The sequence below is a fragment of the Ambystoma mexicanum genome, chromosome 7q, assembly GCF_040938575.1.
Source record: "Ambystoma mexicanum isolate Mex_15411 chromosome 7q, UKY_AmexF1_1, whole genome shotgun sequence".
NCBI classification, from domain to species: Eukaryota; Metazoa; Chordata; class Amphibia; order Caudata; family Ambystomatidae; genus Ambystoma; species Ambystoma mexicanum.
Window position 1 is genome coordinate 585,970,781 of NC_090941.1, and position 27,701 is coordinate 585,998,481.

General features: G+C 44.5%; 1 protein-coding gene across 1 annotated transcript in view; it reads right to left on the reverse strand.

Moving 5' to 3' along the window:
• Positions 1-27,701, reverse strand: part of UFM1 (ubiquitin fold modifier 1) — a 258,171-nt gene that overhangs the window by 109,744 nt on the left and 120,726 nt on the right. Inside the window, exon 4 of the mRNA XM_069639055.1 lies at positions 4,401-4,440. Within this exon, the coding sequence (XP_069495156.1) occupies positions 4,401-4,440 (40 nt within the window). The remainder of the gene's footprint in view (positions 1-4,400; positions 4,441-27,701) is intronic.

Genomic DNA, 27,701 nt, shown 5'->3' on the forward strand with positions numbered 1-27,701 from the left:
AAGTTGGCGCGTACAGACATAATTTGAGCAAGGTAGGGTACGAGAAGGAACAGCTTTACCGAGGCCAAGGCGAACCAGGCTGTGGGGATTGGAAGGCCAATGGGCTGATCATCAAATGAGAGGATTGAGAGAAAGCCATGCGAGATTTTCAAGCTTTCTGGAAGCCATGAGTATTCGAAAAGCAGAGCCGAGTGAGCAGAGGAAATCAACCTTCCCAGTGTCAGGAAACGGCATGCGTCCCTCCCGGGTGAACAGCAGAGTTGGGGAGGAGCAGAAGATGCGTTGGTAACGGCTTTGGGCTGCGAGGAAAAGATTAAAGAAATTAATGTAAAAAAAAAAAAAAAAAAAAATTCCAATTGATGTTAAAGGAAAAGTGACTGTGATTTGAAAGTTGAAGATCGCGTGTGTGCCGATAAACCACAAATGAAGAAAGCAATTGTTAAAAGGAAAAGGATACAAAGTAGTAGAGTAGTCCTGCGAGAGGAAGTCGCACATTCGAAAGTCTCTGTGAAATGTTATGAACTTTTGAAAGATATTACAAGCAGAGATCAAAGGAAAGAAAGATGAATAAGAGGAAAATTAAATATGTGACTTGTGAAATATGCCAAGAGGGCAACAGTACGTGAATTGTGAAACATGCCAAGAGGGCAAAAGTAAAAGACAAGAACCTTTTAAAAGGTCAAGAAGGCAAGTTGGAAAAGGCCAAGAAGGCGAGTGAAAGAGAATAGGAACTACAAGTACCAAGAGGCATTTGTGCTACAAGAGAAAATGTGAATTGTGAAATATCCTAAGAGGAAAAAGTTACTATAGGAACTACAAGTACCAAGATGCATGTGGTAGGAAAGAAATACCAATAAGTATTGGTGTTGAATATGAACTTTGGAAAAGGCAAAAGAAAATAAGAACTACACACAAACCTTTTGAACAGGCCAAGAGGGCAGACCAAAGAGAATGATAATTATAAGTACCAAGCAGTACTGGTGTCACAATTTGAGTGTGGATTGTGAGTTGAAGTATTGAATAAGAGGTCAAAGTGGTCCTGCAGAGGTCTATGTAAATTCCATGCAGTTTCGAAAGTCTTTGACAGTGAAAGATATCCTAGAGAAAACATGGGTAAGGGAACCCCCACAAAGAGCAAGACAGGCTCGAGTTCGGTAGAGGGAAGCCTGTGCAGAACTGTGAGACAGTGAGAGCATATGAACTGAGTACTGATGACAAGGTGGCCGAAGCCTATGAAAGTGAATGAACTACCAGAAGTTGAAAGCCTAACATTGAACTGTACCAGTAAGCCAAAGTGGGCAACATTGAAAGAACTGTGCCATCCACCTATCATTTGTTTATTAAAAGACTCTCTAGTCCCCGTGGGGTTGAACCTTGGGAAGGGAGTTAATACTTAAGCCATTTTGACATTTCTTTTTGACACACTATATTCCTTTTTGTATTCCCTTGACACATTTGTTATCTTGAGAAGGAGGGCAAGGTTAGTATAGACCTTTTCATTTGGACCAGACAGACTTGGACATATTCGTTATTGTTTAATGGTCGAGTTTACTCCTATTTTAGAGTTAGAGCCAGTTAGGAATTTTACCATCCCAAGCATTTCGTAAATAAAGGTCTTGAAACATGTATTCATTGTGTCTGTGTCCACTGCTCGATACCATGCCTTTCTTACACATGGTTGCTACCCACTCCCCATTGAGTTTGGAGAACAATGTCTGGAAGGTTGGCCCTGCAGTGTCCAATTCTGTGCACCCAGATAGTGAGGTCTTGGGTGCCAGTTGATTTCTTCCCAGCTGGTTTGGGCATATTTTCAGACTACCACCATCTTCATCCCCCCTGCCTAGCCACAGCCTGTAGATGCAGGCTAAGACTATCAATAGGACATGGCAGGGTTCCTACTTTGTTGGAACGGTCTTGCCCAAAGAGGTAGGTCCTGTGAGAAACCAGAAGGTGTCTCACCCGCTAGTCCCTGGGGGGGGTCTCTCTCTCTCTCTCTCTCTCTCTCTCTCTCTCTCTCTCTCTCTCTCTCTCTCTCTGGTGGCCATGGCACGGCCATCGTCTTTGGATGCAGACCCTGGGGGTGGACCAGTGCGGGAGGATCACCTGTGTGAGGGGTCTTCGGAGAGTGGGACACCCGATGATCCCCCTCCCCCCTCCCTTTCTCCTTGCACTTCTCGTTCTTGCACTATCTGAATGGCACAAAGCCTAGTAAGAGAGTTGTCATGTCCTCCCTCTATCTTCCGTCCCTCGTCTTGTCGTGCCTAGGAACAATTGTGTACAGGTGCATTATTTATTACTTATATCATGGCGAGACGTGGTATCCCCTTCCCTGGAACACCTTTACCCCCATCCTACTCGGTAGGATATTTAGGAACTCCACCCCCACCCCCTTTTCCCTACATGAACACTTTCACACAGACAGCTCACTCTGGGAGAAAACAGACTCACACACGAGCATTGTACCCGACAAGTCCCACTACTACGGTCAGGCAAGGTCAGGCAATTAATGGTAACCACTCACACTTGACTTCCATTAAACTTCCCCACACAAATAAAAGGCGGAGCACGAGAGCACACTCTGAGCGATGCAAAGCACACGAAGGAACAGTGTTTTTACAATGGTAACTAAACGAGGGAGCCAAACACGAATATTGTGCTAAATGGATCCGAGCAAGGGAGATCTATGGTCCGAGCCCGAATGAGGGAGACGGATTGTAAACATTGTGGTGAAACGGGTTCCACACTTGAAGGAGGGAGACCCATGATGAACACTGGAAGTGAGAACCTGTGCATGTGAAAATCCTGAATAGAAAGAACCTTTGGTGCTTGTTTGTTACGACAGGCCCACTGCAGTAAGATACTATTATTGAACAAGAGGCTTTGGCAGAAGGCCCTCATACCTATGCTTTGAACTGTATCCTTGTGGCAGAGAAACCAGAGTGTGTGCGAAGCTCGAATGTGCCACTTTACCCCGTGCTGAAAATGTGGGGAAGGCAAGCCAACTGATCAACTATCCTGACATTTTATTTCTTGAACACTTTTTGTTTTGCGTATACTAATGTCCCATACCATTTTGTATTTAGAATTAAGGATTGGCAATAGGTTTATTAGTATAGGCCCTTTTATTTTGACATAGACTCAACTAGGACTGTTATTTGTTGATGGTCGTAGCTTGCTCCCATTCTTAGATTTAGGTTTAGATAGTTCACCCAACCCATTGAAGTTCAATAAACACCCTTGACTGTGATCACTTTTTGATACCATGCCTTCCTTACAGTCCACAATAACCCCCGGCAAGTTGTGGGGAAGGGTCCTTGCATGCCAGCAGAGAGAATAGGTGATTTCCTTAGTCTTTGCCTGCATCCCTCGCTCCGCTTTATCACTGTGCCTATTCATCCTCCTTCCTTTCTTTCCCTTTCAATGTAAACCATCTCCTTGCGCTTCTGCTTCTTTCCTCCTCGATCTATCTCTCCTCAAGTTCCATGTATAATTTTCCCGCCTTCCCCTCCATCTTTCCATCTACAGCTTAAGCCTTCACCACATGCCCCCGACTTCTTCATCCACCTCAACTTCTACATCCTCCTGCTCTAACCTCTTCCTCACACCTTTTCTCGCCTCCTCCTTCTCACTCTGTCAGAACATCTCTGATTCATTGACCTCCCTCACCTAGTTTCTGACCCCACCCACTTTATAAATGAGTACAGGGGAAATTTGGGGAGACCAGATGAATTTGGAGCATGTTATTGGTCTACCAGGATGTGCTTTTCCTGCCACAATAAGAAACGAGATGCCACCTTGGAGTCAGATGCCCCTATGATGATGGTCGCTTGACTCTGCCATGTACTCTCTTTGCTCGTCACATGGTCACCTCCCGCTCTCTGAACTTTATTCCTGATTTTCACATTCACGAGAAGTTTCCCCAATTGTCACATTGCATTGAAAACCTGAGTTTGCATTTCAAGTTTGCAGAATTCTTCTGTCCCTCATAGTTTTAGGGTGCTGTCCTTTCTGGATTAACTATCTCTGAGTGAGTAAATTGGGCAAGGTGAGTAAGCCAGGGGTGGGAAAGAGGCTCTGGGGGATGCTACGTATATGGTTGTAGTGTAAGCCATCACATCGTGAAGTGGATGGTATTCTCCAGCCCCCAGTCTCCTGCACCCTTTTCCTCAGCCGCCACATACATGACTATCACAATATGATCAATAACACTGTCAAAAACAAATAAAAACAAAGTTCTAACTTCCTGTGTTCCTGCTGCCTAAAGTTTGTGTGGCTTGTTCTTTTTTTGCTATTGTGCAAATAACACCTATGTGCTAAACCATTAATGTAATGCGCGGAATATAAACCAACAAAAAAATGAGTGTACTGCATAAATTAATAACTTGGACATGCTCACTTACCATTGGTAATTATGGCACTTGTTGCTGCAGGTACTTTAAACTGAAAGACATTAACGGAGCAAACTTAAAGCAATGGTTGACCAATAGACCAGAAACTCTGAACACATACATAGAATCAATGTTAAACTACAGTCTCAAGGTACCACTTGGTCACACTGCACTTTCCACATGAAAATTGAAATTCCCTCACAACTTGAAAAATCCTCGCCAAACAGCATCACATGTTTAACAGCAAATGGTTGGGCATAACCAGGTGTAGGTGTGCAGTTGGGTGATGCAGAATGCCAATTTAAAACAGGGTGCATTTAAACAGGTGTTTTGCAAGAATGTCACCCAAGATGGCTTTTAGGTAAAACGTATCAAAGTTGTATGCATCATTGCCACCATTTTACATACGCTCGCAGATCTCCGAGAGAAATGTTGCAGGCCACAAAAAATGATTGCAGAAAATGTTCAGACATGCACCAGCATTCTCATATTTTAAAGGGTAGACAGGTTTTCAACTTTACTATACTATTGAGGACATGACACAATCTACTAGTGACAAATATAGGTCCTCATTAGTATGTGCATTTCAGCATCTGGGGCTGTTGGGTTAGTCTTTTAGTCATTTTGGACTGAGAGGCATATTCTGGCTATTAAAGCGAGCTCTTTTTTAGTTTCTTTTGTGTGAAACAAAGTTATGCACTTGCGTGTTAGGCAGCAAGATGGTTTCTTAAGTTTGTACGACACAAGCTACCTTCTGTTCTATTAGGCTTGCAGCGTCTTATGTGTTCATACTTCATCTCTTCTCTTAAATTACAGAGAGATGTGTGCAATCAAGTGAAACATATTTTCTAGACTGGGTTTCCAGCATAGCTTTTTGTTCTTAGGTGTGAATTAAATAATAGGTATTTTCTCATGTGTTGAACTAGGATGGGAACGCTGTTCTCGTCAAACTCTGGTATGTTCCGTAGTGTGAACTTGGTTAAGCTTTATCAAAAAAAGTATCAATATTCTCATCAGATCCAGGTGTGGGTTGTTGTACATTTGATATCGGCTCATTTTTCTAGGTTTTGGAAAAGCACACTGGATCCCTGTCGGGACCAAACTGCACAGATCAGGTGGCTTGTGGTGTCCAAGTAATGTAAAGAGGTTACACTCACATCTGTAGGGGGCAATAGAGGTGCAGACATCATGACGGGATGCCCCTCTGGCCATAAGCCACCTCTACTCCCCATGACTGAAGCAAGGGATTGAAATGGGACAGCAGGGGCATGCCGTCTTGCAAACATGCAAATCCAACATCCTAAAGGTGTGCGCAAGTATAAGTTGAGAAAACTCTTTTAGCAATGCATTAGACTCCTGCTGGTGACTTAGATGTCACGTGTTGTTTTTAGTTTGACTTTGTATTTAGAGTAGGTGTACTTTTGACACAATTCAGGGATCTTTTAGGCTGTGTTCCACACAGAAAAACACATGTGCAGCAAACCACTTGTTATTATATTGTATTTGTATGGTATCCAGCCAATTTATTGTAAACAAAACAGTGTGGCACATAACAGAACGTACAAAAACACTGAACAAATTTAATAAATATATAAAGGGCAGTGGGGTAAGCAGTTAAAATGGGTCGGGATGGTGTTGGGGTGACTTGAAAAGGGTGGAAAAAAGAAGGGTCTGGAGGAGACACCCCCAAATAAAAAGAAATAAAAAGAAATCGGTGTTTATCAGTGTGGAATTTACCGCTCTGTATTTATGGTCTGTAAAATCACATATAACAATTTTTACTATTACACCTTTATTATAATATGAAGTTAAGCTGTTTGGATTTAGTTGTAATGTGTAGAATGAGTTTTAGTAAGTATATGTGTTTGTTGTATTGAGCGAGAGGTCTGCCATGATGAAGCACACCATTGTTATAGGCTGCAAATGTTGCCATCCTAGGATGCTAGGCCGCATTTTTAAGCTATGATAATTTCATTGAAATTTAATTTTGCTTCTCGGCAGGAGGCTGCAGAATGGGAAAGGGATGCCAAACACTCTTCCTTTAAATGCCGCAAGTGGGAAAGTTCTCAGAAGCCTGAACTGGGACTCGATGCAGCAGATGTCTTCCCACACGATAGCCAAAGGGATACATGTTTGTCACAGGCTCAGTAAGACACACAAGGAAGCCCACACTGAGAGCAGGGCATTTGTTACGGATGTAAAGTGCCATGTTGAAACCGATAAATAAAAAAATATAATTTGTGGGTGCAGGGCCACACGTTTTTTTTTAATGTAATTAGAAGGTTACATCCAGAGTTGGCTGGATCTCTCGGGGCGGGAGATGCAGGTGCAAGGGGAGGAAGGCCAAAAGGGCCAATCATGGGGAAGGAATTGTTTTTTTCCAGGGGATGCAACAACATTTTGACCTCACTGATTTCCACTCACATTAGTATTGCTCTGTCTCGGTGGGATGCTACAGGCAAGGCTACCTCAGGCGCTGTTGCCCAATCAGGACAGAGCTTTGTTATCAACTATATTATGCAGAGCGCCAACCAATGGCAACACAGCATTTTCTGCTGATTATTAAATGTCATGTTTGGGGAGGTGGTATTATAATTGTCATGTAAAAAGAACCCCCCCTCCCGCACCTACCCTCCCAATCAGAATGTTCAATGTATATCAATGTATAATGTTCTTTAGGGGCTCAATGACGAATACCCAATGAAAGATCTTTGGATTATAATTAATGTTGCATTTGCAGAATATGGAGAATTTGTGGTTTTCGGCCTTAAATACTGTTGCCCGGAATGTACTGTAGCCTGTCTGATCCTCCCGGCCATATTCTGTGAAGAAAGCTGTTTGTTCTTACAAGTTGTGCACCCCATTTTTTATTACGTTTTGGGGACTGCACCAAAGGAGCGACACTAAACCAGTGTTGGCTTAGGTATGCCAGAGGACTGGGGTTACCACAGGCTCAACGTCTCAGCTCCCAGGGCCCAACAACCCTCCCCTAGCATACAAACGGAGGACTCAGCCAAGGGCAGGTTAGAACTGTTGTTCAGTACATAAACAGACAGGGATCATACAGGACATTAGAGAATTTCCAGAATCACTTCCGACGTCAATCATTTTCCGACGTCACAACATGGGCCCTTCCCCAAAAAACCTAAGTGCCTGCCTGTTTGGGTGATTATAGGTGCAGTCCATAATTGATACCACCCCAGATAATGTGTTATTGGTCCTCACATGTCAGGTGGCTGGCCTGCCCCTTTCCCAAGAAACTATTACATTGTCGCAGGAATACAATTGGCCCTTGCACTCTGCCACCCACCCCTGGATTTCTGTTCCCTGATTGGCTGGAGCTGATCTCCCCAGGCCTGGGACCCAGCTCTGTTCTCAGCGCTCTGTGCACCTTCTCATAGTGATGAGAATGACTAGGTGTTCCCAATGAACAGTTAGCACTACCACTTTTGCCTGTAAGAGTGGCCCCAGCATTGCAACGTTAACGATTCCATGTTTCACTTCATGTCTGTGTTACTGGGAACCGTTAGTCTTCCTACCGCAAATTAATTACCATTGTCTAGCTCAGCTGCATCACGTGGTTGGGGACCACGAAAGCGAGCTCTCAGGTCTGCAATTTATGAGAATGAATCCTGTTTTTCTGCAGATGGCTCCTTGTCGTTTTAGGTTTGGAATGTGCGGCTTGTCTCTGACCTTGGGTGCAAGCCCTGGCCTGCTGTTCTGTGCAGCCTGGTTCTGCTTTCCCTCGTCTCTCGTCCTGTGTCCTCATGTAATCGTCATTATAATGTACTATGATTTCTACATATCTATACTGTGTTATGTTTCCCATAGGTTAGTCGTATTTGGTCCTTCCAGGCTCCTTAAATGATCCTGTAGTTCCATTGGGTTAGTTGCGATAAGCAGTTGCAAGCTTGCTCTGCATCTCTTTTTTTGCCTTGCGTTCAGCGTTTCTGAACTTGGCTAATGAGAAAAATAATAAAAGCTTTTGACAGTATTTATATGTATCGGCCCTCTATCTACAGAACTGTGTAAGCATGTTCTTTGTGTGTGCATGTGTATGTTTGTGTAACTTTGTGCCTGACTGCAAGTTTACTTCATGACGAACATGACTATGTCGTGATGTCACTAATGACGTCAGCACAATGGTTTCTCTGTATTAGCCAACATCATCCATCGAAGCATCTGGGTCCATAACCAGTGTTGAGGCACATGTGTCCAAAAACACATTCACTGGATAAGGTTTGAATGATTGTCTAAGAGGGTATCTGTCTGCATATGTGGATGTCACTGGCCTTCCTGGGGGCTGTTTGAATAGTGAGTTGCTTCATGTGTTCATAACTCTTTGGGCTGTCATGTTCCTGGGGGTGAGGAGGGGCATTCCAGGTACCCTCTCTTAGGAAGGGTATGGGCCGTTTAAGAACCTGGGTCACTTGATTGTTCCCTGTTGTAAAAACCTCTGGTGTCATTCCTTAGCCGATAACCAGACATGTAAAAATGCTTTGAGTGATCATGTCTTTCCCCTTCATATTAACAACCACTCCTGGAGGAAAAGTAAAGGATTAACAAGAGAACTGTTACAAACCAATGGTCAAGAACGTAATGATACACCGGGGTGGAGCTCCATATATAAACTGGACAGAAAGAAAAGACAGCGACGAAGGAAAAGACAAGTGGAAGTCATAGTAGGAGCTTAAGAGATGCATACAGAATATCTTTATGATTGTATCTGCTTATATTCACATGCTGTGCATATAGTCAGACATCTAGTGGTAACCGCAGAGTATTGCATCTTGTCTTTCGAGGATCGAAAGGGGACACCGACATGGGCATGCCTGTAACACTATCCCTAACGTGACTGTAGTGTACCCAAAATCCCTCAGGCGTCGAGTTCCCTCCGATTGTATATTTCTGCCATGAGGGAGCCTTATAACTATCGTGAGTGAGTACAGAAAAGAGAGAAGATGTAGTAAGATGCCTATTTTCCTTCAATCTGAGCGGGGAGGAAGGGTAGGTGCATGTGAATCTTAGCAGATCCAATCATCAGAAATGCTATTACAGTAAGTAATGCATGTCTTCTGATGCTTGTTAACCTGCTTAGATTCACATGCTGTGCATAGTACCCGGAGTTGAAGGTGGGATGTGAGAAGGAACAGAAGTGAAAAGATGTCTTAGTAATGGTTGTCCCACGTGAGAATCAGACCTAGAGTGAGTGTCTAGGCAATAGTGTTTTGTAAAGGTGTGTACAGAACTCCAGGTTGCTGCTTTGCAAATGGACTTGAGAGGAACATTTACAATTAATGCTATGGAAGCTCAGTGCATAGAGTAGAGTGTGCTCTAGGCTTGAAGGGCAGATCTCTCTTGGCAAGAGTGTAGCAGAGTGCAATGCAATTGACAATCCACCTTGAGGTGGCTGATTTAGAGACCGTATCCCCTTCTCTACCAGCTGCCACTGAAACAAAAAACTGGTTCATCTTCCCTAGTGGTTTAGTTCTTTCCAGGTAGTATACAACTGCACTGCGCACATCCAGTGTGTGTAGGCTTCTTTCTGACACTTTAGTGGGGTTCTGGAAGAAAGTTGGTAGTTCTATTGACTGGTTCACATGGAACTTAGAAATAAATGTGGGCGCAAACCGAGGGTGAGTGCGCAGAACCACCTTATCTCTGAATTGTAACAAAAGGGTCTAGAATTGAAAGGGCCTGTAGTTCACCGACTCTCCTTATCGTAGTGACTGCCACTAGTAAGGCGGTCTTGTAAGTAAGAGCTTTGAGACTTGCTTTATGCAAAGGTTCAAAGGGAGGTCCCATAAGTCTGGTTAATACAACATTAAGGTCCCAGCGGGAGCCGGGTTAGAAATGGGGGGATGAATTCTCTTAACCCCTTCCACGAAAGCTTTAATAACTGGGATCTTCCACCACAATACTTTTTGTTGGGACGTGGTATAGGCTGAGAGTGCAGCTAAGTGAACCTTCAGGAAATTAAAAACCAGAACTGAGTCTAGTAAGTGAGTCAGGTATAACACAATATGAGTAGGAGAGCAGTCAATGAGATTGATGCTCTTGGCATTGCACCAAATGACAAAGCGTTTCCATTTATTGGAGTAACAATGTCTGGTGTTAGGCTTTCTTGCTTCCCCAAGTATAACCATGCATCTCTGAGGAAGTTGGCGATGCCCGAACTCTATGACCTAAGGAGCCAGGCGGCTAAGTTGAGAGCCTGCGGGCATGGATTAAGTGTTTCCCCCTTGTCCTGAGATAGCATGTTGTATGGGCAAGGCAGTTCATTGGAGGAGAGAGAGACATCTCCATCAGATGGGAGAAGCAGGGTTGCGTGCCCACATTGGGGCCACCAATATCATGGTGACTGGTTCCTGGTGCATCTTGTGCACAATCTTGTTGAGTAGGGAGTGAGGGAAAGCGTAAACAAATTTCCCTGACCAGGTTATCCAGAGACCGTTCCCCTTGGACCGGTTCTGAGGGTAGCCAGAGGCGTAATCTGGGCATTGTGAGTTCTCCAGGAAGCCCCATTCTGCAAAAACGCAGACGATGTCTTTGTATAGTCGCCATTCATACTCTAAGGGCAACGGGAAGTCTCTGCTGAGCACGTCTGCCAGAAGATTGAGTTCCACTGGAACATGCTGAGACAATAGAAACATCTTGTGTTTGAGAGCCCATTTTCAAATGTTCTGTGACAGTTTGGACAGCCCCGGAGAGCGAGTGCACCCTTGCTTGTTCAGGAAGTACATGGCCGTAGTGCTGCCTTTGAGGATCAGTACTGTCTTTCCCTGCAACTGTGTCTGAAAGGCCTTCAGAGCTTTGAATACCGCTAACAGCTCCAACAGGTTTATGTGGTTGGATGCTACTGCTGGGGACCAAACGATGTGCACTGTCTGCTGAAGGAGGGGTGCCCTACCCCGTGAGAGGTGCGTATGTCGCGAGAGTGGCTTCTACTGCGGGGGTGGTGAAGGTTTTCCCCTTCAAGAGGTTTTCCCTCGACCATCACTGCAGAGAGATAACGAGGGCTGCCGAGAAAACCACTTGATCATCCCATTGTCCACTGGCCTGGCACCACTGACTGTTGAGCCACTCTTGCATGGGGCGCATGCGCAAACGTGTGTGAGGAACCAAGTAAATGCAGGATGCCATCACCCTAACATTCGCATTACCTCTCGACTGGCTACTGACTGAGGGATCTGAAACAGCATGTTTTGAACCATCTCGTTGGAGGGGAAGACGAGGCCGTATTCTGTCTGAATAAGAGCACCCAGAAACTGCTTGGCTTGGCTGAGGTCTAGGCCGGATTTCTTTTCGTTTATGGAGATTCCCAGACTGAACAAGAGGTCTATCGTCTTTTGAGTGTTCAACAGGCATGTTCTGTAAGAGTCCCCTGTTATGAGCCAGTCGTGGAGGGAAGGATAAACTGGGATGGATTGCCTGCGCAGGTGTGCTGCTGCAACTGCCAGTACCTTTGTAAATACCCTAGGGAAGGACCTTGAACTGATAGGGTTTGTCCTTTATCATGACCCTTAGGTATTTCCTGTGTGCCAGCAACATTGAAATATGAAAGTATGCATCTCATGTCCAATGTTGCCATGTAATCCCCCTGCGTTAGTAGAGGAATTACTGCTTGCAATGTTAGCATTAGAAACTTTTGTGGTTTGACAAATGTGATCACTGGGCGCAAGTCTAGCACAGGGCGCATGGTGAGATTCTTATTTGGTACAAGGAAGTACACTGAATAAATACCCTTGTTTACCTGTAGACTTCGACTGCGCCGTTTTCCTGCAGGATCTGAACCTCTTGCAGCAGGACCTCCAGGTGTTCCGGTGTTAGGCGCCTGGATCTTGGAGGTCTGTATCGAAGGTGGCCGGCTGAGCTAGATGCAACAACTGTGGGTGACGGTTTTGAACACCCACTGGTCTGTGGTAATCCCCTCCCATGCATGCAGGAATGATGTTATACGTCCCCCGACCGGGGAGGCATGGGAGGGTACCCGGATTTGAGTCATTTCTGAGTGGAGGCCGGGGAGCCTCTGGGGGTGGCACTGCGACCCCTTCCTTTCCCACTGCGTTGTCCTCTGGGTGCATAGGGGTTTACAGAGGCAGCCCCCTGTCCTGAGGACCAATTGTTGCCTGAAGTGTATTGGTTGTGTGGGGAACGAGAGTAGGATTGCCCATGAAAGGAGCAGCGAGAACATCCCCCTCTCTGTTGAAAGGGTCTTTGAGTGATCTGATTCAAAGTCTTTAAAGTCTCGTGTTCCTTCTTGGCCCTTTCCAGTGCCTCATCAACAGCCTTGCCAAATAGGTTTGAGTCTTCCACCGGTTTGTTAACGAAACCTGAGATTTTCAACCAGGTGTGGCATTTTTAAAGGGTACCCTGGGCCAAGGTTCTCACTGCCATCTCAGCAGCATCCAAAGTGTTCTTGAGGATGTTGTGGTTCACCTGCTTACCTTTGGAAACAATCGCAAGCAGAAGAGAATGCACTGTTTCAGGGACCTCTTGTAGACCGTCCTGTAGCAAGTTCCATTGGACATCAGAATAACTGGCCAGCGTGGTGGTGTTGGCTATGAGGCTTTAATATGCTGCCCCAGTAGTGATTCTTTTTCCAGGAGCATACATCTTTTTACATTCTTTGTCCAGCGGTGCCTCGCCCATGGACAGTGGGACCCCTGCCCTTTTTCTTGCTGTCATAACCACAAGAGAATCCGGGGTGGCATGACCGCTAATATATAGGGGGTCAGAAGATGAAGGGCGAAACAATTTTCTCACCCGACGGTTCACAGCCCGGGTCTGAGAGGGTGTTAACAAGGCAGGGGCGATGCGCCTCTTCATGGAATTTGGTAAAGGGATAGCCTGGCTGGCAGGAGGCTTCTCCTTTAATATGTGTTGCACAAAATCTGAATCTAACACTTGCGTGGCTATTTGGACGTGTTCTGCTGCCTTTTTCAGAATGGCGTTGAACGCCATCTGGTCATCTGCAGGTGAAACCTGACGCAGAGGAGGGGAGGATCCATACATATGGTATCAGGGTCCGGGGTAAGGGACAGCCAAGGTGGGTCATCCCCCTGCTGTTCATCCCCCAATCCTGGATCTGATTAGTGGCATCCACAAAGGGATCATCCTCCTGCAAAAAAGGGTCAAGGGGCTCTTCTTGATCCGAAAGGCAGGATGTCTTCTGAAATTTGGTCACTGCAGGATAAAGGTCTTCTTCACTAGGCCTCTTAAGGGTGAACCTCTCCGAGAAGACCACAAATTTAGCCAAACGGTCCATGAACCCTTCAAATTATTTTCTGGTCCATGGGGATGAACCAGAGGGGTCCAGAGGGGGAAAAGGCACCTCCTGTGGATTTTCCAGCCTAGGACGCCGAGATATATCAAGGAGGGTCCTAGATAAGGGTTGGGACTTTCAGAATAACCCTCCCGCTCTTCTGGCCATTTAGACGTGTCTTTCAACGTTGTTACTCTCACCTGGTCTCTGCGGAGGCGCCCTCACTGAACTTGAATCACCCCCTTCAGGCCTCTCCCTCAGTAGAAAAGCTGTGAGCGGAGGTACGTGGTGATACTGCTCCTGCGTGAATATAAGAGTGTGTGAGTGCGCCAATCTGTGATTGTTGTACGCCTCAAACCCTTCACCCCAAAGTACGGTTTCTGTGAGCATACGCCACCCCATAAAGCTCACCTGTGAATTATGGAAGAAGAGCTCTCTATCCTGCTACTTCTGCCAGGGGCGCATCGAATGGGTTCTAGTTCCTTCACTGATCCCTGATAAGGATTAGTCCAGTCCAGCTGCGACTATGCTTCTCCTTATGATTGGTAAGTATTTTTGAGCTCTTGTGATGCTGCTTGTTCGCTTTAATGTCTGTATATGTTGCTCCTATTTATTCCCGCAATAATGTCTCTCTTCTGTTTTCTTCCCATAGATGGAAATGCAGCCTCAATGCAGATGTGAGATGCGGCCGGAAGGAAGATGGATGCAACCGCAATGCTCGACAGCAGGTAAGTGATGGTTTTAATGTCTCGCCCCAAGAAGGTAATGTCTCCAGGCTTTGATTGCTGCTTTAATCAACAATAATTCCTTATCTGTGATGGCGTAGTTCAACTCGGGGGCTGAACATTTGCAGGACCAGAATGCGACGGGGTGTAGTTGTCCTGTTTCATGGTCTTGTGACAATACTGCTCCCATGGCTATTTTTGAAGCATCTGTCTGAACTATGTAAGGTAGGTCTGGTCGTGGGTGTCGAAGGACTGGTGCTGTAGTGAATGCTAGTTTCAACTTCTGGAAGGCTTCTTCAGCTTCTGTCGACCAATGGAACTTTAGATTTTTCTTTAACAAGGAGGTAATTGGATGTACAATTTGTGAAAACCCAGGTATAAACTGACGATAAAAGTTGGTGAATCCGAGCACGCTTTGCACTCCTTTCGTGGATGTTGGTGAGGACCATTAGAGGATTGCATCCACCATTCGTGTATCCATATGTACCCCTTGTGGTGTGAGCATGAAACCGGGAAACTCGCCCTCGGTTGCATGGAAAAAACAGGTTTCCAACTTGGCATACAATTGGTGTTGTCGAAGCTTCTCTAAGGCTGCCCGGACATGGCCTACATGTTCTTCCATGGAATTTCACTAGATAAGAATGTCGCCAATGTAAAGAAGAGCGCACACGTCCAGTAGTTCACATAGTACATCATTCATAAAGAATTGTAACGCTGCAGGGGCATTGCATAGCCTGTAGGGCATGATGTTAAGGAGTTCAATCAGGCAATACACCCGGGTCTAAGCCTAGCATGCAAGGCACAAATGAAATACTTATTTATCGCGTCTACAGGTTCAATATTCTGAGTGATATACCACTCATATTACACCCTTCTCAAAATACCCCCCCAGGTTCCTCAGGTCACACTGGACCAGGAATCAGGCTGGTTGGTAAAGGCAAATATGTATTTATTAATCAAAATTCAAATCAAACACATATTTTAATATATATGGGGCAGCAATCACCAATGTGGTGACAAAACAATTCAGAAAGTAGAATTCACTTTTAGCAATACAGAATAGAAAACACAAGAAAAAGAACAGTTTTGGCTTGTGAAAAGATAGCGCTTAGGTTAAGATTTTCTCCTGCAAAGTTCTTAATTCACAAATGAGCAATTCTACACAGATGTAAGTAAGCAGCAAGTATTCAGGAATGTAGAACAATGTATAGGGTTTAGATGCAATCTTCCCATCCCAAACGAGAGAAAAATGTTTTGGAAATGTACACTTTTTAAAATGACAGTTGAAAATGGCTTAGAAAAACAATGAAAAGTGTGCAGAAATCCTTAAATTGAAATAAATTCCTATGGGAGCAATACTGAACAGGTCCTAACAAACATAAGCTACAATATGAGCAACAGTACACACTTTAAATCAGAATAGGAGTTTGGAAATACTTTGAATGGGAAAACACAGGTGTAAAACGTTTGCAAAATTGCAAATTCCCGCCTAAATTTCACTATGCTATTTCACCGTTTCACTGTTTTTCGTTATTGATGGTGATATTTTATTTCTATCATGCTCATACACAAGTGTTTCAGAGCGCAACAAGGGAAGGGGAACAAGGGAGAACAAAAACAACGATCTTACTAGGCCCAGTGACATTGAGAACACGCAAGTGCAGGGTAGAGGGGGAGGGGGAAAAGTGCATGGAAGGGGGATTGTGGATGTAGCTACAGGTCGTAGCTTTAACTCAGAGTTGAAATTAAGTCTCTAGCTATAAAATTGAAGAAGTTATGCAAGTTTGAAAGAGGTGTTTTTGAAAATAAAGGCGCAAAAATGAAAACAGAAATCAGTTTTTACAATGACAATTATGCTAGGGTATTCAGGCTGGTTAGCAGTTTGAAACACAGTAAGCTCCAGAGTGGTCCCCGGAAACCAACCCCAGCACCTCCGTGTCTGCCTTGGAGGACTCAGTTGGATTACCCGTGGGATGATTTTAAGGGTTTGGGATTTTCACAAGACAACAGGATTTTAAAGAAATTATCACTAGCACAAGAAATCAAAGCAAGGTTTCAAGACTGGTGTGACTCTATTACAAGTTCTTAAGTCAAAGAAAGGATGGGTTGAGATTGGGGTAGGACAAGTTAAATATACTATGGGCTACTATGATTCCTGTTTATACTTACAGTCCACTTTAAATTAAGATTGGACCGTCAGGTTCTGGTCATCACAGATCGGGTCTACAGGCAGCAGGGCACTTCTGGCTGGATGGTCTGCTGGGCGGTTCTGGTCAAGTGAACTGCACCTCAGATTGGATTGGATTGGCCCTTCTGGTCACTTGCCACTGTAGATTAGTGGGATGGCGAGTTTCAGCAGGCAAGCATTAGTGGTAGCAAGCCAAACTGGATCAAGAATCATTTCCCCCAAGTTTTTGGATGGATTCAGGATTTGGGCGTAGCTGAAAAGAGTTCAGCAAATGCGGAGGCCTTGGTTTGGCAAAATAGTCTGGAACAGGACAAGATGGAGAATTTTGGAACAGGGCGTCACACGGAAATCAGGATGGAGTCAGGAATCAGTGTCTGTGTGTGGTGAAGTTCCCTTATTTATCATGTCAATCATGTCAAGTGACATCACTAAGTTTATGGTAGGGGCAGAATTACAATCCACACCCACAGGCTGTGATAGGTCAAAGGCACTTGCCTTTTTCTGGTTGGAACCCAGAAAGAGCTGTCATATTGACGTGGGAACTCCCACAGTTATTTGGACCACAATTTAACTTTCCCACAAATACACATTTCTAAAATCAGACACATACATTACATATTTTGTGGGTTATCTTTACATCCAATTCCCATCTCAGTGAGAGCTGGCTTTGTCGTTCTGTGGAATTTTGTCAATTTTAATCATAAAGGTTTGGCCTAACAATTCCTAATTCAGTACATATCTGTGCAATCACCCCTAGAACAAAGGTATGCAATATTAGATTTGCAGCATCAATAGTCTTGGCACAATTATTCTTTTTGTATAACTTTTGTCCTTATTTAGTACAGGGTTCAATCACATATTCACAGAAAGAGCATAAAATTAGATTTACAACTACCAACTTTTAGATTTGTTACAAATAGGCATTTAAACACCAAAAGTCCTTAGTAGTTTTTTAGTACTTTTCTTTCAACTGGCAACAGCTGTCAAATTCCTTTGATCAGGGTGGGGTCCAGAGGGAAGTTTCCTGCCCCTCCCCTGTAGGGATGAGTGTTCAAGCCTGCCATTGTCTTTAGCTGAGGGCCAGACGAATGTCTATGAGTTGACGATGGAGCGTGTCGTGCCGTGGTGCCAAGATGAAGATTTCGGCGTTCCCGGAAAGTGTAAAGATGAATACTTGGTTCGCCGAAGAGATGTACCGGTAAGAACAGCTTCCCCCAGTTGGTAAGTATGCTGGCAGGAAGAAGGATGACTAGGAAGCAGGATCTTCAAAGGTAAAACTGATCTCAGGCGACGGTGAGCGGTACGCTGCTTGCAAGTGCAGAATAATGCGAAGCGTCTGTCTTGAGGATCGGGGCAGTTTATACAGCTGAGGTCGTGGGCACGCCCATTAGGGACGGCATACCAGCCACACCCTGCCACTCCTAGAGAGTGAGCACGTGCAAAGGTAATCCATTAGCAGCCACACCCAAGAATACACTTGGGGCTGCTTAATGCATCTGAAGTGCTATGTCCATAATAAAAGTCTTTTGGTGTTAAATGGATGTTCTGGTTTACTTTTGTTCATGAGCCTGGCGCCAAAGGCGCCAGGACAGTGTCCACCCAGGTCTCCTGTGCAAGCGACTCCTGCATGCCTGGGCCCCTGACTTCATAACCATGACACCCACCATTCCAAACTACTTCCTTGTGAGTATACCCATATATTTCTATAGTGTAGGAGAAGAACAAGTTAAGTACCCCTGGTAACGTTCTTCCGACTGACTGGATGTTCCTCCCACCTATTGCTCATCTTTTGATATCTCCAATATGCAGCTTCCGCAAAAATGATTTCAGCAGAGGGTGCTCTTTGTCTATGCGGTTGACTCGATGTCCCTCGAGGGCCTCCGTCTCAAGGATGTCATTGAAGGCATAAATTGCACGCACAGTGCCCATTGGCTTCAGTTCTGTTTTTTCGTGTCCTTATCGTGGAACTACCTGCATTAAAGTGTGTTACCATCCTAGACTCTGAAAGAGCGTAAACTGCAATAACATGGACATTCTACTACGGGTAGGCTGGGAGGGGAGATGAGGAATACATGGGAGGAACATCTACTCGAAAGAACATTACCAGGGGTAAGTAACTTGTTCTTCAAATGGATTGTGTCCTCCCACGTGTTCCTCATCTGTTGATAGACTGCCAAAACAGTGATTGAATTGGAGGCGGGAGTACACATTTTTGTAATCGGGGATTGTCATGCATGGAATGGAGGACTGCTTTCCCAATCAAGGAAGTAATGGTTAGTAAATGTGTGAATTGTAGACAAAGTGGCTGTCTCCAAATGTATTTTATAGGAATACCTCTTTGCAGAGCAGATGAAGCAGCCATGCCCCTAGTTGAATGGGCTCCCAAGGCTTCTGGAGGAATTTTCCCAGCCAGCCTATTCGGTAATCGCTAAAATAATCCACCTGGACAAGGTTTGTTTAGTTACAGGCTCTCCCAACTTATAACCAGTGTATCCTATAAAAAGTTGGTCATCCAGACGCAACTTAGACATCCTTTAAATGTAGAAACTCAGAGCCCTTAGTGGGTCGAGTCTGTGTAGCCTCTCCTCATCCTTGCCAGGATGAGGAGGAGGGTTGAAAGTAGGTAACACTATCTTTTGTCCAAAATGAAAATCCCATATGACCTTAGGTAGGAATGAAAGTTTGACCCTAAGGAGAAGATAGTGCCTGCAACTCACTCACCCTGCGGGCTGATATTTGCGCTACCAACAAGATGGTTTTTAATGTCAGTAGTCTCAAGGGACATGAATGTAAAGGTTCAAATGGTGCACACATGAGAAACCTTAACACAAGATTAAGGTCCCAAACGGGAACCTGAAAAGGAGATGGAGGGAACATATTAGTGAGTCCCTTTAGAAATTGCATCACCAAAGGTTTTTTAAAATAAGACATTTCCTCAGATGAGCGCTTCAAGAAAGAAAGTGCAGCCAAATAACCTTGCCACCAAAATTCCACCCATGTGTCAGCCTCCTTCTTCGACACCCTTACAGTATGAAGTATAAATCCCATTAAAATAAAACAAAGTTCCTGAAAGTGTGGTGTAAACACAAGTCGCATCTTATCTCAATCACTAATCTCTTCTTCCTTGCAGTTAGTCTGGGCTTTGGCCAACTCTACCGAAACTGCCATTTCTGGTGTTGCTAATTCTCTTCTTCCTGCATGTTAATCTAAACAATTGTCTATCCTTATGGTTCTTGATCGCTAGGCTGATTTTGTTACGGTTGATCAATTTCTGCTCTACACGGTTTCCTCTTTGCGTTTGCTCTGGTTCCGTTTTACAATGTTCTTAACGAGATGTACTCCATCTACTTGGCTGGCAAGCAGTCTTTCTCTTCATTGTGGTATCCATCAAAGTTCTGTCCTTCGACATCTCCTGTTCTCACTTTACAATACCCCCCTTTCATCTATTGTTGCCTCTTTTGGTGTCTCCTATCATTTCTACGCTGACAACTGCAAGACCTTTATTTCTTTTTCTTCATTCTTAGAATTTGTTCATTCCACTCTTTCTGCCGCTGTTCTTGCAGTTCAGTCTTGGCTGCACTCCCATGTTTTTCATCTAATTGCTTCCAAAATAAAGGCCTTATTTTCCTCACTTCTTCTATTCCCTCTCCAATTCCTCCTCATATCTTTCCTTCCCTCTCATCTTCCATTCTGCTAATCTACTTACATCCTGTGCAATATCCTTATCTTGCTCCTACTCTCCTTTTCTTTACACATTTCTCATACTACTCATTCCTGTCATTTTCATCTCCAATATTAGTAAAACTTGTTCTTTCTGTGCTGCAAAGTGGCTTATTAACCACCAAGCTAACCACCTGCTCTTCTTCTATGTAAAATGCTGCTATTTGTCTTCTCTTTGGTCTTTCTCCTTCCACTTCTCTTCCCTTTCTTGGCTTCCCTCGACCCACGTTTCCTTTTTTTTCTATTGTCGTTCTATGTATTAACAGTCTTGCTCCACCTTATCCCTCTTCTCTATAAAACTGCTCAATCTCTACATTCTCAATTTCAATTTGTTGTTCTTATGCCCCCTTGCGCTCAGTCTCACTTTTGGCTTCTTGTGCCTGAGAAGGGAAACATTTCTGTTCGGTTTTTTCTTTCTCTGTGTTTCATTCTCTTCTAAAAATCCATCTTCTTTCTGGTTTATCAAAAATGCATGCACGGCTCATGGTCAATTTGATTTTGTACAGTACCGTCTGAAGACCGAACATATATAAAACCCACAGGGTATTGTCAGGCTATTCGAACCCAGCAAGGCTCAATGAGCTGATTACAAGCAAGCGCATTGGCCCTTGCCGCGTCTTTACCAGCCCGACAAAGCCTTTGTCGGGCGGTCTTATCTGTGTCCTGGCCCCATGGAAAGGGAGAAGGGACTACATATAGTTCCTTTCCCCAGTTCCGTGGCAACCATTTTTGTTTTCCATCGTCAGTTGCTAGACGCCGCAAGCATCTCGACTTAAAAAAGACACTATTAGTACCACAGTCTTATGCGCCAGTGTACTAATAGCAATAAGACCCTAACTAGGGGGGGCCTTACTGCTTCAGGTAAATCCCTGGGGCCAGCCTTGTAACAATGGGCACCAGTGCATTACCTGAAGCGGTAAAGCCCCTTCCCAGCTCTGGGCTTAATGATTATTTGCAAGTTGTAGTCTTCCATTCATGATGGGGGAAAATAAAGCTATAAATCATACTCATTTTGCTTAACGTTTCTTTAAGAATTCATATATTTGTCAGGTTTGAATAGGATTTGTGTACTTTTCTCTTTAAAACAGAGCATAGTATTGGCTATTTAAACAGAAACATCATCACATTTGTGCCAACTAGACCTTAGAGATGACACGCAGCAAGTGTCTAAAATAAATACTGCTCTAAACTCCCAGCTTTAACTCTAACTAAAGTGTATGATCCTGTGGCAATCATATTTTATTATCCAACATTTGACAAAATTGGGAAGCGAGCTATGCTTTTTTGTTTTGTAGTGGGCGGGTTGTCAGGATGCCAGGTACTGATACTTTGCTGGTTTAGCATGTTCTGGTCTCGACTTCACGCACGAATGCTCTCCCACTGCTAACCAACTTTACTAAAACACAAATACACGATGTAACTACTTAACCTCTGAAATACTTTATGCCTGAAATGCAGCAAAGAATAAAAGTGGGTGCCATAAGGGACGTGGGTGCCCACGTCCTGAGCAACAGAGATGTCTAGGCCAGGACATGAACGTGCAGGTCCTTGACTGTAATTATGTGTATCCGTCTTCCAAATGTTATACCTTTTATTCAGAATGCATAAGAAATGTACGCAATCTAAACGTCATCACAAAAAGGGACCGAACAGGTGTACTAAAATGTAAACCTACAAATAAGCAGCACAAGAAAAAAACAAAATGCCAGATGTACATAACACGAACATTAAAAAAAAAAAAAAAAATTTGCATGGCAGGGTTATTTAATCTGTCGTGACTCATGGCTTTCAGCACAGAGAACGAGAGCAACAATCAATGAAAGCAAGAGATGGAGGCTCAACGCGGGTACCAGCCATTTTCAGGACCGATTTAGCACACAAATGACTTCCAGCTGGTATCACAGCAACTTAAACCATTTTGGGAAATTATGTTAACATTTCACAAAGTGAGAGGAAAAAGTAGAACACTGGCGTGCCTTGTTTGAAAACAAACAGAGAAACAGTTCTTAATGGAAAAGAATGGTATTGCATTTAAACACGAGAACACCACTAAGAAATAAAAGCCATGACGGCTGCCAATAATATGCTTTTTGTATTTCCTAATAAGTACCCTAGGTGACACTTAATCACATGGCAAAAAAGGAACTGTCAAACTTTATAACCATGTGTGGGTCAAACTTGACGTTTAGTATTGTGCAAATGTTTTATGTTTTGGCTTAAAAGTGCCAACGCCACCTTGGTGGTCAAAGCATAACATGAATAGAGAAACCTCTCCTTCAGTACAGATGCAGCACTTTGGCTTGCTTTATCTTCCCGTCATGGAAGTGGCCCAGCCAGGCAGAGACCTGACTGGATGATGGTAAAGGCCTCTAAATTCAGCTGTCTGCTTTCTGTGTGTTCCCTTGGAAGCTCCAGTTCCCCGCTCCGCATTTGCAGTCCTGTGGGCAGCAGTGATTTTTATAGCTTCTGGATAGCATCGGCCCAGAGAAACGGTCCCACGCAATCCCTCCTTAAGTACTCGCCCCAATTCAGCCAACTCCCATTCCATGTCGGTCTGTCAGGACCCATAGTGTGCCACCAGTATGAAACTATGTCAGCATGAGTGTGCTGAGAGTGGTTTAATTTATTGACACACTGGTGGGTTCACTTCAGCCCCCAGATCATACACACACAAAATAACGTATACTGCTAAAGGAACCGTGCAATCACAAGATCAATTGGCTTTAGGGGCTTTAGGTGAATGGATAAATAAAAAGGCGTAGGCAGTAGGAGCAGGCATGTGCACATAACGTATGCAGTTTATTCAGGCCTGCTTAAGTGCTTCATCTTTGCCAAACACTTCAGTGTTCGGGCTGTTTAACTCTCGAGGGTACGGGTGTGAGGTTGGTCTACATTTATTATGTCAAATCGTATTTCATTGAATTTTAAACTTTTATGCACAGTGCGGTGCCCTCTATAACAATTTCATCACACAGCCTGAGAAAATCTTCTGGAAGTGAACAAAATCTCTTTCTCCCAATATGAACATTTACACATATACAGTTTCGAACCTCCCTATATCCCTGTCATGTTAAGTGCCAATTATTTCAATACTCAAACCTAATTCCCCTCAACCTGCACCGACAGTGTCTGATATAAATGCCCCGTACATTTTCTATTGAAGAGAACTAGAAGACTATAATGATGACTGTGGAGGCTAATCATCTCTCACACTTACCTTTTGGGCCCTTATCTTGTTCTTACTTCTTGTTCCTCCTGTTGGCGTGTCCCCCCAGTACAGCAGTGGCCCCCTGTGGATCTTTCTTTGACTGGAATCGCAACTGTTCTGCTGCTATACTTCTAGATGACTCCTGGAGCCCAGCTATAATTATTTCCTCTGGTATAATTTTACTGCTTTTTTAAAATATAATTTACTAGCAAAACTTCTGTAGACAGACATGACAACACATTAATTGTTGAAAATCAATGATCCCGTAGGTCACTGTTTCGATTCACCCATCACTTGATGTGCTTTGCACTCTGAAGTAAACTGCAGTGAGTATGGGCGCATGTGGCTGGCTGACATACCCCGGAACAAGCGTTGGGGGGAGGCAAGAGTTGGTTTGCTGTTGCATACTGGGACCTTCTTTGCTCTCTCCCCACCTGTCGCCTCACCCTGGCGTGGTGCAGTTCATTGCAGTAAAAATCTCAGAAACCGTGCATCCAAGGGCCATGAAACATGTTTTTTGAGGTCCCACAGGGATCTTGAGTTTTGTTCCTCATGTCGAGACCGGTCCTTCTACGACCACATTGATGTTTTGCCGATTTCAGGCACCCGTCTCATGTGTGGAGGTGCTGAAATTCAGGCAAAAGGGTGGGATGTTCACATCTCATTAGGCAAGCAATGTCTGTAGGGTCCTAACAGGTAACTATGCAAAATGTGGTCCAGCTTGGTGAAAGAGTGTGGAATTGTATAAGGAACAACGCTTCGCAAAGCCACAAACCCAAAAATACATTTTGACTTTTATAAATATAGAAAATATAGATTATCAATTTCTCACCGCTGTGGAACATAAATTAAAGGTACATGTAATTCTGTTAACAAATCATGGCTATACCAAGTCAAGCCGGATGAAACTCGCTGCTAAGCGCATGATTGATTTGTTGCATGATCGTATTTTGCTTTCGTAGGCTGAAATACCATTCAGCATTGTTGGGTTTCCCCCCTCACCCTGGCATCTGTTGATTAATCCGATGGCCTCTGGATTGTCCACTACTGACTGCACTTGGATGTGCATTGTTTTTCTTCCTTATCCTGCCAAACCTCTTGTTTTTGATTATTGTTTACCCACTTTGAATCTACAGACGCTGCACTTAGTTTCTCGCACTTTGGGACCCATCTTTCCACTGCGATGGGGAATGCACTTGTATTCTTTAACATTCCCATACAATTAACTCATCTGAATATTTTAGCATGTCTTTTCCGATCAGACATCTGCAACCATTCCTTTTTGCTTTGGAGGCAAGCAACTGTGTTGAAGACGTTTTGCAAACGGAATCCTTCAGGAGCTTCCGTATTGAACAAAATCTTTCAGATATTATGCAGAGCGCTTAGAACTGTTATCTGAGGCTCTGGGAAATGACAACGTTGAGAGAAAGCAAGGATTTTATTTCAGATTGTCCATTCCAAATTCACCGAGTTAAGCCACAGACCACACTCCCTCCATAAGCAAACTAACCTAATAGGAGTGGACCTCTAGGATTCACTGGCACACATGTTACAGTTGCAGATTTCTACTTACAGAGTGAACCTTAGAGGCGCACTGAAGACCAACTAATCATCCCTCAGTCAGGGTTTTAAAAAGTGGATATCAGTTAGTAAAAAGCAATCCAGTCCTTCTCTGCTAAACAGGCATAATGTGAGAATGCACTACAATGGTAAGTTGGCATTTTGATTGACAATGGCGGGAGAACCCGGTTATTAGAGGGCAATGGCCGGAAACCACAAGCAGTAGTGATAGCAGATGGTATATCATTGGGCCTAAAACATCACTTGTTCCCTCAATTGTTGACATACAGCACACAATTTCTTACTCGCCAAGAGTAAATTATCACAAGCAAACGGCTAGGGCACATTTTGAGGCCTATTTTCTGTCTTGGTCACTTATATAATCTGCTTCATTGTTAAATAAAAAAAAAGAAAAATTAAAAGAAATAATGAAAACGATTTAGATGAGGCATCATCTTGCACAAGGTGGCTTATCAGTGTATTTCGGCGGATAACGCACTGTTATTAGTGGATCAATATTTACATAAACTATATGAGCAAAATAACCGTATTCATGTAGTTCACACCCTAATGGAATCAATAAACTTCAAAGATGCTGCAGTCTTCTTAGCGTAATAGCTAGAAGAGCTTTGATAATAAAAGATGCTACTGGGGTCTGCATGTGTGGATTAGGCTATGGGTCGACAGATTGAGATGCCGCGAGTATTTGCTCCTGAAATATGGCCACTTTAATGATAAATAATGTACATTTTTGAAACTTTCTTAAGTTTTGTCACTGATCTGAAGCCATCTTCCAAGGACACATTTGAATTGTTATCGGGTACATTCTGCTGGATTTTAAACTGATGATATGATACGATATTTTATTTATAGCGCGCCATACACATTTGTTTCAGGGCACGACGAGGCAAGGGAGGGGAACAAGGGGGGACAAGACAACGATTTTACTAGGCCCAGTGACAATGAGATTGCGCAAGTGCACGGGAGAAGAAAGGTGAGAAGTTCCAGGGGAAGGGGAGGAGGAGCAAGTGCAGGACATAGGAACAAAACAGAGAAAAAAAAAACAAGTGCGGCCAGCAAGTGGCAGTGCAGGGGTTAAGTGCAGACAGCAAGTGTTATATAGTGCAGGTAGGGGGACTGTAGGGTTGCAGATACACCCACAAGTGCAGGGATGCAGTGGCGGTGTGCACTGGGAGGGAAGGGACCTGGGCCGTGGTTCAGAGGGTAGTCAGGTCACCAGTGCAGTAACAGGTAGGAGATCAATAGAGAAGAGGTAGAGAGAAGGCAGAAGCAAAAAAGAAAGTCTTGAGCTGCTTCCAGAACCGGAGATGGTTCAGTTTCAGAGAGGCAGGGAGGCTGTTCCAGAGGGAGGCCCCAGAAGGGATCTGCCACCAGCTTGTTGCTTGGAAAAGCGACTGAACTTCAAGGAGTTGGAGGAGCGAAGAGCTTCAGTAGGAAGATATTTCAGAAGAGAAAGCTGCAGATATTTTGGTCCCAGGCCTCAGACGACTGTGTCGACAATGCAAATGGTGTTGAACTTGATCCTTGCAGCCACAGGGAGCCAATGGAGAGATTTCAGTGCTGGAGAGATACGATCCCTGGGCTTGAGGCCAAGGACAAGTCTTGCAGTCCTGTTCTGGATGAGTTGCAGAGGACGGAGGGTAGAGGCGGGCAGATATAAAAAGAGGCTGTTACAGTAGTCAAGCCTAGAGAGAACCAGAGTTGTAGAGACAGTGAGCTTCTGGGGGAAGGAGAAGAAGGGAAGAATACCTCCGAGGAGATGCAGTTGGTAGTTTGACTTCTTTGAGACGTCGGAGATGTGAGCAGTGAAGGAGAGTGTGGAGTCGGAGATCACCCCGAGGTTCTTAGCCTCACAGGTGGGAACTGGAAGAGGGCCAAGGGAGGTCGACCGGAGAGTGAAGGGAAATGAGGATGCGGAGGAGGATCTCTGTCTTGCTGGCATTCAGGCAGAGAACGTTTGGCGGCGCACCACTCCTGGATTGCAGACAGAGGGGGATAGGGGGATGAGAGAAGGAGAAGAGGCGGCAGAGGGGAGCCGGAAAGCAAGCAGAACGTCATCCGCATAGCACTGGAAGTTGGAGCCGAGAGCAGCATTGCGGTGGGCGAGAGGTGCCAGTTATTGGTTGAACAACCAGGGACAAAGGTTAGACCCCTGTGAACACCGCAAGCAGAGAGAGAAATAGAGGAGGAGGAGGACCAAAGTTGGACCTGGGAGGGTCGATCAGAGAGGGAAGAAGTCAGCCAGGCCAGAGCCTGATCAGTGATACCCAGGTTATCACACAGCCGGTTGAGCAGGATGGCATGATTGACTGTGTCAAATGCAGAGGAGAGATCAAGTAGGATGAGAACAGAGGGGAAATTAGTATCCAGGTAAGAGAGTGGGTCTTCACAGATGTTCAGGAGAGCAGTTTTGTGCTTCTGACCATACTGGTGGTCATGGAGACAACTAACATATTCAGTTTGAATATTAAGCTGGGAGATGGCCAGCTTTTCCAGGTGTTTGCCCAGGAAAGGATTAATAGAGATTGGGCGATAGTTAGCCGAAAGGGAGGGGCGGCTGAGGGATTCTTGAAAAGGGAATGCACAAGAGAGTGCTTCAGGGGGCAGGGGAAGGTTCCAGAGGCGA